Source organism: Penaeus chinensis, chromosome 22, assembly GCF_019202785.1.
Source record: "Penaeus chinensis breed Huanghai No. 1 chromosome 22, ASM1920278v2, whole genome shotgun sequence".
Lineage (NCBI taxonomy): Eukaryota > Metazoa > Arthropoda > Malacostraca > Decapoda > Penaeidae > Penaeus > Penaeus chinensis.
The window spans coordinates 25367802-25377801 of record NC_061840.1 but is presented as its reverse complement, the minus strand read 5'-3'; the positions used below and the strand labels follow the sequence as shown (position 1 = coordinate 25377801).

At 42.0% G+C, this 10000-nt stretch overlaps 1 protein-coding gene across 1 annotated transcript in view; it reads left to right on the top strand.

Moving 5' to 3' along the window:
• The window catches only part of LOC125037077 (TIMELESS-interacting protein-like), an 8830-nt gene extending 2533 nt beyond the window's left edge, over positions 1-6297 (top strand). Inside the window, exons 4-7 of the mRNA XM_047630062.1 lie at positions 610-808; positions 4107-4337; positions 5220-5370; positions 5827-6297. Coding sequence (XP_047486018.1) covers positions 610-808; positions 4107-4337; positions 5220-5370; positions 5827-6161 — 916 coding nt within the window. The 3' untranslated portion in view covers positions 6162-6297. The remainder of the gene's footprint in view (positions 1-609; positions 809-4106; positions 4338-5219; positions 5371-5826) is intronic.
• The last annotated feature ends 3703 nt before the right edge of the window (positions 6298-10000 follow it).

Genomic DNA, 10000 nt, shown 5'->3' with positions numbered 1-10000 from the left:
GATAATTAAACAAACTGGCAGACTGATAGACAGCAGAATGTCAAGTAAACAACATGACAGACTGACCGTTAGTAGACAAACATGCCGACTGAGAAATAAATTGACTGATAAGTTGGTAGACTATAGACTGACACATACAGAAAAATGGGCAGATAGACAAACAGGATTATAGTTGTTGATTTTTATTTGATTATATATTCAACCTAACCACACTGGATGGCATGTAATTATTTCATGGTAGACCAGGCCCAAATGCTAGATGACAAATATCCATAGCACAGGTTAGGCCTGTTTTAAGTTGTGTTTGTTAATCAGTCATTTTGCTTGGTTGGCACTGACTGTAGTCATTGAGAAGATACTGCCTCACAATAGTAGGCTCAAAGTCAGGTTTTAGCCTCTTATCCTAAAGAAAATTGTATATGATACAGCCAAAAGCATAGAGGATTAGGCAAATGTGTGCTACTACATGCTTCTAATTCTTCACTGCAAGAGCTGACTGTGTGCAATAGCATTGTGAATGAATTAGTTTATGTGTCCTTTAAGAAAGATAGAAATCTTTATATCTGCCTAACACCACTAGCCAACCTGACTCCAAAACTTCCTCTTCAGCCTGGGAGGTCCGCGTGGCATCCCAGTCCTGCAGAAGTCCTTCAAGGACGTGAAGTGGAAGGGCAAGGGGTATGAGAAGGAGGATTTAGACGTCCTCCTCAAGCGACTGGAGCATTGGGCTCATCGTCTCTTCCCAAAGTTGCCTTTTAACGATGTCTTGGAGCAGATTGAGAAACAGGGATTCAAGAAGCCAGTTCAGGTGAGGTCTTTCAGATCTTTCTTCTTCTTCTTCCTCTTCTTCTCCTTCTCCTTCTCCTTCTCCTTCTCCTTCTCCTTCTCCTTCTCCTTCTCTTTCTCCTTTTCCTTCTCCTTCTCCTTCTCCTTCTCCTTCTCCTTCTCCTTCTCCTTCTCCTTCTCCTTCTCCTTCTCCTTCTCCTTCTCCTTCTCCTTCTCCTTCTCCTTCTCCTTCTCCTTCTCCTTCTCCTTCTCCTTCTCCCTCTCCTTCTCCTTGTCCCTGTTCCTCTCCCTGTTCCTCTCCCTGTTCCTCTCCTTATCCCTCTCCCAAGCCCTCTCCCTGTCCCTCTCCCTGTTTCTCTCTCTGTTCCTCTTCCTATCCCTCTCCCTATCCCTCTCCCTGTCCCTCTCCCTGTCCATCTCCCTGTCCCTCTCCCTGTCCCTCTCCCTGTCCCTCTCCCTGTCCCTCTCCCTGTCCCTCTCCCTGTCCCTCTCCCTGTCCCTCTCCCTGTCCCTCTCCCTGTCCCTCTCCCTGTCTCTCTCTCTCCTCTCTCTCTCTCTCTCTCTCTCTCTCTCTCTCTCTCTCTCTCTCTCTCTCTCTCTCTCTCTCTCTCTCTCTCTCTCTCTCTCTCTCTCTCTCTCTCTCTCTCTCCCTCTCCCTCTTGCTCTCTCCCTCTTGCTCTCTCCCTCTTTCCCTCTCTCCCTCTTTCCCTCTCTCCCTCTTTCCCTCTCTCCCTCTTTCCCTCTCTCCCTCTTTCCCTCTCTCCCTCTTTCCCTCTCTCCCTCTTTCCCTCTCTCCCTCTCTCCCTCTCTCCCTCTCTCCCTCTCTCCCTCTCTCCCTCTCTCTCTCTCTCTCTCTCTCTCTCTCTCTCTCTCTCTCTCTCTCTCTCTCTCTCTCTCTCTCCTCTCCTCTCTCTCCTCTCCCTCTCCCTCTCCCTCTCCCTCTCCCTCTCCCTCTCCTCTCTCTCTCTCTCTCTCTCTCTCTCTCTCTCTCTCTCTCTCTCTCTCTCTCTCTCTCTCTCTCTCTCTCACTCTCTCTCTCACTCTCTCTCACTCTCTCTCTCTCCCTCTCCCTCTCCCTCTCCCTCTCCCTCTCCCTCTCCCCTCTCCCCTCTCCCTCCTCCTCTCCCCTCTCCCTCTCCCTCTCCCTCTCCCTCTCCCTCCTCCTCTCCCTCTCCCTCTCCCTCTCCCTCTTCCTCTCCCTCTCTCTCCCTCTCCCTCTCCCTCTACCTCCTCCTCTCCCTCTCCCTTGTCTTGTTCCTCTTCCTGTTCCTCTTCCTTTTCCCTTTTGTGTATTACTGTATGATGTCACTATCTATGTTAAAAGAAGAACCATTGTAATTAATGGAATAAGGTAGTTTGACTTTGACTTTGGTCCTGCCTGTTCCTCTCCCTCTTTTTCTTTCTCTTCCTCTTTCTCTTCTTCCTATTCCACTTCCTCTTCCACATCATCTTCCTCTTTCACTTCTTCCTCTTTCACTTCTTCCTCTTCTTCTTCCTCTTCCTCTTCCTCTTCCTCTTCCTCTTCCTCTTCCTCTTCCTCTTCCTCTTCCTCTTCCTCTTCCTCTTCCTCTTCCTCTTCTCTGTCTCACTCTCCTCTCCCACTTCTCTGTCTCACTCTCCTCTCCCACTTCTCTCCCTCTCCCACTCCCACTCCCACTCCCACTCCCTCTCCCTCTCCCTCTCCCTCTCCCTCTCCCTCTCCCTCTCCCTCTCCCTCTCCCTCTCTCTCTCTCTCTCTCTCTCTCTCTCTCTCTCTCTCTCTCTCTCTCTCTCTCTCTCTCTCTCTCTCTCTCTCTCTCTCTCTCCCTCTCCCTCTCCCTCTCCCTCTCCCTCTCTCTCTTCCTCTCTTCCTCTCTCGCTCCCTCTCTCTCTCCCTCTCCCTCTCCCTCTTCCTCTTTCTCTTTCTCTTCCTCTTCCTCTGTTAGATTTCTGTATTTGAATGTATTCTATGAATGAGAAGAACTCTACAACATGATTTTTTTTTATTATTGTTTTATTGGTATTTTCTGCCATTTTTTAGTGGTCCATTTACTCTCAGGTATGGAAAGGGTGATAAAGATTATAGTGTATGACCTGTTAACTTGAATATAGAGCAAAACCATTAACTAGAGATCAGCAATTGATGAATTTAGGTGTCATGGAAAGAAGGAATCACTGAAAAGTCTTTAATATGATAGATAATAATTGTGATTGTGAAAATTCAGATTCAGATTCAGAGTCAGATGCAAAATGTTTATTTAGCCGCATAACATTTACATATTGGTTATAAACTGCAGAGATATATTGGATTGGCTAAGCCTTTGAGAATTTAGTAGAGTAGAATCATGATGATATTGTAATGATGAATATAACTGAAATGGGTAAAAACAATGGTTTCAAATCCATAACAAGAATAAAAATATTGATAGAAATAGATATTAACAACATAGAATAAAAGACAAACTTACAGTGTAGGTGCAAAGTGCATTACATTGTAACTACAGATAGCATATGTTAATAGGACTAGTTTGTACTTACATACATATATATCCTCATAAAAGAAAGGAAAAAGTCAGATATGATATCATAATATTGAGTATTCCATACAATGTCTTTGCTCATATATAATTTACATTGGGAAGACATGAGAACTTATTCATCACTAAAATAGTTTATATTAATTACATGGCAGAACCATGAAAGAAAGATTTGATCAAAACTATGAACATTTTCACTTAACAAGGTATTACATCCTGATAAAAATTATTACAAGATTATCTAAAGAAAAAGAAAAGGACTAGGGGAGAAAGTTTCTCTACCCTGTTTCATTTTCTCTTTTAGATGTTTGGAAATATTAACCCATTGGATCCAGATGCTTCACTGCTTTCACATAGCCCAGAATACGGCAATAGGCTTACCTGATTGGCCCTCAGACGGGTGCGCAGTTTGTAGGCTTGGCGAAGGCAAACACACGTGTGCTGTGACAAGACCCTTTGCAATATTATGTTGCTGTTTCTGCATAACCATTTTTAGTTTTTTTTTTTACCATTTACCAATGTCCATATTTGTCATTTTAGCTCACAGCCAGTACAGTCCACACTCATTTATAGATGGAAATAATGCAAAGGAGATTTGTGCACTCATGGTGTGTCTTTCCTGTCACCCTGGCCTTCAGCCAAAGTGCTCATGATTTCAAGCTCACGTCGCCCCAGACTACAGCCAGATTTTCCCATGACGGCAACTTCATGTCAACTGCCCCTCCAGCCAGATTTCTTTATGATGTGATGGTCGCATTATCTGGGGTTAAATAAAAAAGGGTAATCATTCATCTTCCTTTGCAGGTCCTCATCAAGAAGCTGAGACTGGACATGTTCACTGAAAGCGAATTAAACGGTGCCAACCCTGATGAGGACAATGTACGGAGAGGGATTCACGATGAGGAACCTGTAATCGAAGAGCCCCCTGTGGACATTTTCGATGAGCTCCTGGGCCAGAGTGGATTTCCTGCATCTCAGCCCACTACCGTACCTGCTTTTACCTCTCTCCCATCATCGCCAGTGGAGAGTACTTTTGTAAGTATTTGTGGGAGTTTTAAGTTTGGTGTGAATTGTTGTACCTTTTTATTTTCTCTTAAAGAGGCTGTAGTGCAGACTCCTAAAAGAAAGTGAGTTCTCTTTTTGGAAGTTGATATGTGAGTGGCATAAAGTGTTTTAATACCAGATTAATTTCTTTGATATTTATTGTTATTAGTGGATAAGCAAATTCAGTATTTTTGTAATAACTAATGCATTTTTCCATCATTTTCGCCTTACTATGGGATTCAAAGTAAGTGGTTTTATAATAGTTAGTCTACTTCTTACAATTTTCATGACATGAATATTAGCCCATAAACTGAGTGCTTGTACATCTAACAAGTTTTCATTCTTTGTTTTTACAGTACTTAATGATGTATGTTTCATTCTCTGATTTAAGTTTTTGAGAGTCAGATTTTTTCTCTTCTTTTTTATGTTAAATGATAGTTGTAGAAATCCTATTGAGCATGTTAAGGGTTAGATAAAGGAAGTGTGTAAAAATGAAATAGTATGGTTTTGTTTTATGTAGAAATATGTGGTTGGAAATTAATAGGAAATAGCTGATAGGAAGGTATGGGAAATGTTTTCATATTAATGTAAAGAAGTTTATGATAAAGGGGTGACTAATAGTGGTTACATTATATGTGTAAATTCAGTTTGATAAGAAACAAAGATGAAAAAAAAAAATTAACAGACTAGTAGCACCTAAATGAAAATATTAAGCTATGTTTTTTTATTGATTCGTTAGTTTTTGTTGATAGATTTACTCTTTGACCAGTTTGTATATCAGTTAATTTAACCTTAAGTCATAAGTCATAGCTGCAATCTAATTTATAGATTTTTGAAAAGTGAAATGTTTACAATCGAAACCTTGCCCAACAGACGCTATCAGAGGAACAGAGAGAGCGTGTGGAACGTAACAGGCGCTTGGCAGCCGAGAGACGAGCGGCCAAGCTAAAGCGGCAACAAGAAGAGGAGGAGAGATTACGCCAGATGGAGGAAGATGCTCACTCTTCCTTTGATGATATAAGGGGTAGATAAGAATCTCCATCTTGTATTCTTTATCCTAATTCTTTTGATAGTGTGATAACTTTTTGTGTGTTTATTCAGAATATTATTTAGGTCAGGTCTTGCAGTGACAATACAGTAAATTTTTAAACATTTCTAGAGTGCAAACTAAGACAAATTACATTTTGTCTTGTATTGTGAATGACAGTAGTTCATCATTAAAAAGATGGTGGAAAGTGTCAGCTTGAAGTTCCATCATTTGCTTTAGACTAGCTCTATGAAGTGATATCTGTATTTTTGTTTTGCTTTATTTTTGTAATGGTTGTTATGAAAATTGTGCCCTGTTTATTCCCATAATTAAGATTTCCTTGAGAAGAACGTATTTTCAATTTTGCTGAAGAGGATATCAAATAGTCTAAGTAGTATTCTTTTGTTGAGAAAGTAATATAACTCTTTTTTTTTCTTTTTCTTTTTTTTAAAGGCAGTGGAATAGTAGGTGGTAATACCAGCACACAGAATAACAATGAATCTCCCGAGAAGCAGAATAAAGAAAAGGAAACTCCAAAGGAACACGATAAAGGGGAGACAGCAGATAATGCAACAGAGGACATGGAAACAGAACCAGCCACAGAAGCAGAAACTGACAAAGATGGAAAGGAAGAGAACACAGCTGAAAATGGAAGTAAAGGAGATACTGATAATCAGGAAGATAAGGAGAGGGAGAGTACGAGTGAGGATCCACCTGCAGCTGACAAGGGTGAGGAGAAGGAATTGCACGATGCTGATGATCTTCTTGGTATGCTAGAGGATGAATAAGAAAAATGCTTTAATATAGCAGAAATAAAGTCGTACTTTTAATACTTCTAGGTGGAATGGAAAAGATGTTAGCTACTTTTTATATGAATTTTATGCTGTGAATTTTTGTAAGCAAAATATACTTTGTGTAACTGCATTGTCAACTTTTACTATTTCTTTGATATTTTTCCCAGATGATAAAATACATTAATTATTATGGCATCCTGATTTGTATAAATTGAAATAATTGTGGATATTTATAGCTGAATTGTCTGATAAACTGTTCAAGGCCTATTAACCCATTGGACCTGGGTGACGTGACCATCAGGTCATGAAAAGATCCGGGTCAAGGGGAGGGGGACGTGAACATACCGCCATGGGAAAATCTGGCTGTAGGCCGGGCGACGCGAACCTGCCATTGTGGCTGAAGACCGGGGTGATGGAAAGAACTCGTCATGAGTGCACACATTTCTTGGGAGATTTATTTTACTCACTTGACGATTTTGCTTTATACCCATCGATGTACGAGTGGGGAATGAAATGTCTGTGAGCAGTGACTGGAAGAATGCCAGCTCCATGGAGGAACCCATTTCCATGCTCAGCGTCATATTCCTGGTGCCGTGAGCAGTGATGCAGGTTGTTTTGCAGAAAATTGAATGATATGTAAATATAAAAAAAAAAAGACAAAAGTAACATAGTGTTACATAGTTTTATTTTTCTTGTACTGAGTTGTAGACTACCCTGAGAGATGATTGGAGTCTGTACAATGAAAAAAAACTATTACCATCTGGATAATGCAAATGGTGGCAAATATGGACATTGGAAAATGGCCAAAAGTCTAAAAACGCTTATGGTAAAAAGAGTAAATAACTTAAATAGGAGGCATAGAGTCTTGCCACCAAGCACACGTGTATGCATGTCGCCTGGCCTACAAGCAGCCACCCAGCAGAGGGGCCACTCACGTAAGCCTAATGCCCGGCTTTTTGGTTAATTCTGTAATCAATGGCTTTTATTTGCTCCTTATTTCAACAGAGATCTCCCAATGACAACAATATAAATATATTTTGATAAAAAAGGGAAAGGAAATATCCATATATATATTTAAGTCTTTGACTGTGGATTTACATAGTGTCCACTGTAGTTTTTAGTGAATGTTGTTGGACAGATAGCTCCACAAGTGCTCAGCCACCAAGGAATCAATTAATAGGTATAGTAACAGTGCTTGATTTTCACATTCCTTGAATTTGTAGATTTTTTTTACTAGAGTTATTTATGTTGAAACTTTTGTTATTGTTATTGACAGAAAGATTATAATATTATTAAAATACAAATAAGAAGAAAAATAGTAAAATGCATCAAGGAAAGCATAAACAGCTGAGATAAGTAGAACTAATAATTAACTCGTTGGGACCCCCCGCTCCTTTGCCCGTTGTTGTTGTGGGAGGGCTTGGATCTCAGCCCTTGCCTCAACTAGTTTGGCATGAGCTTTTCTTCTCCCCTTTTCCTTTTCCTTCCCTTCTTCATCTCCTTATTCTGTCCACTGGCTAAGGTGTGGGAGCCATGCTGAAAGGGCGAAATGCTGGCTTTGTGTCCAGGAGCCATGGGCATGGTATTCCCTTAGTTATTTGCCTAGCCTTTATCCCTTATGGGGACCCTAACCTCTACCTCTTCTTTGACCACGGCTCCGATTGCTGATACTAATACTCTCTCCTTGATGTTTACTGACAATTTTATCTTATCCGAATCATCCACCCAGGTCATTACTCAACCTTCAGAATACACCCTTCCTCTCTCCTAACATCCTCCACTCCATCTCTTACTGCAAAATCTTCTTCACTATCTACTCCTTCCCCCCCTTATGACTACTCTTCATCCTTATAATTCTCCCTATAGCACTACCTCTCTCCATACCACCTCATCTTCCTTAGGCCCTCGTCCTTCTACTGCTTCCACCACTGGAAACCTTTTGAATACCTTATTTTGACCCATCCAAGTGGGATCGATTTTTTGTGATTCCCCCTTACCCTGTCAATACCCTTCTCTTCCAACAACGTTTTCAAAAACAAGTAGGCAAAGTTTCTGTTTGCTGTCGTTCTGATTGTTCATGCCTTATCACAGTTAGGTCTGTGTCCCAAGCTTGTGCACTGTCTACCCTGACTGACCTCACTGGCAAACCTATTCCTGTCGAACCTGTCTCCCCGACTGATTGTCCTCTCTACGACAAGGACTGGTCAGACTGTCTTGTTGACTATGATGCAGTGGCAGTACAGTGCTGCACTGTTCTTCCCATACGCCAGCATAAGTCCTACACTAATATTGCCAAGATTAGCTTCTGTAGACATGACCCCATGAAGTGTCCCGCCGTTCAACCATATCAATCCCTTCCAAATCAATGCAAGAAATATTGGCATATTGCCCACCCAGCCAAACACTGTTGCTCCACAGCCTCTGTCCTCTATGTGCCCAACCAGGTGATGAACGTTCAAATTGCTCTGCTCGTTCATGCCCTGCCTATAAGCTCGAATCTGAGGTAGCAGTTTTCAGATTCTAATTAGGCCTCACTCTATATGAGACCAGACAGGAAGCACGCTGATGAGGTTTTTCCCTCTATCTATTCTAAAACTGTCCTTCACTCCACACCCTTCCCATCCTCTGATGTGTCGACATCTCCCCTAATATCTCTTCCTTCTACCCTGAACCATCCTACCTCTATTCCCTCTCTCCCCCAGGCTAATTCCTTTTCCAGTCTAATCCAGATACTCCAGTCTCTACCAATTTCCCAATCCCTATCCATCCTCCTTCTCACTTAACCTGTGGCACCAAGCAATCTAAACATTCCACCCCATCATCTATCACATTCTTCCCCCCCCCCCCCCCCCCCCCTCCCCCCCCATCTTTGCTTGTTGTAGTCATTGAGAGCTGAGGAGATGGAGACTGAGGCCCAATGTACAGGATCACCCCAGCCCTGGACCTCAGCCCTTGCCTCAGCAAATTTTGCATGGGCATTTCTTCTGCTCCTTTCCTTTTCCTTCTCTTCTTCATTCCCCTCTTCTGTCCACTTATCCTAATCATTAACTCATTTTTACCATTTTTGCCACAATACTTTATCATAATGCTATACTTGGGGGCATTGCCACCAAGCCCCATCCTATCGCTGTATTTTGAATAGGCTGCTAATGACCTTAGATGTTGATGGGGCAGAAAATTTTCACTAAATAATAAATCTTTCCTACACCCACCTCTTTCTCTGCTCCTTGGACAGCTATCCCCTCATCTCCTCCTCACAAGAAAACCTTTGTTTCTCAGACCTTCCTACCCAACTCCCCTCCAGAAACTCTTGCAGACATCCACAACTTCCTAAACATGACTCAAGAAAATGCTCCTCTCTGTCATCCACCCTCCAATCCCTCTATTCTTATACCCTCTACCCTCAAAGTATTTATCCTCCTCCTCCTCCTCGAGTTCCTCCTCCCCTTTTTCCTCCACTCTCTCCCAAAACACCTCAGCCCCTTCTCTATCTCCACTACCATTCCCTCTTCTTTTCCCATTATCCTTACCACTCCAGCCTGAATGTGCAAGTGACCCTTATGTCACAACAGTATCCTTCTCCAGATACTTCCTCTCCTGACATTCTTCCTGATACTTCACCACCTTCCCCTGTTTCCTCCTAGTTCTCCAACACCTGTCTATACCCATATTACCCACTTATTGTTTCATAATGGCTCTTTTGCTAATTTTCCATATACAGTGTACCTCTTCTTTCCTCAGACACAGTACTCTCTATTTCATCCAGTCACCCTACACCCTTAACACTTTCTTTTTTACTAATCTCCACCGTACTTCTTTTGCTCCCCCTCTTT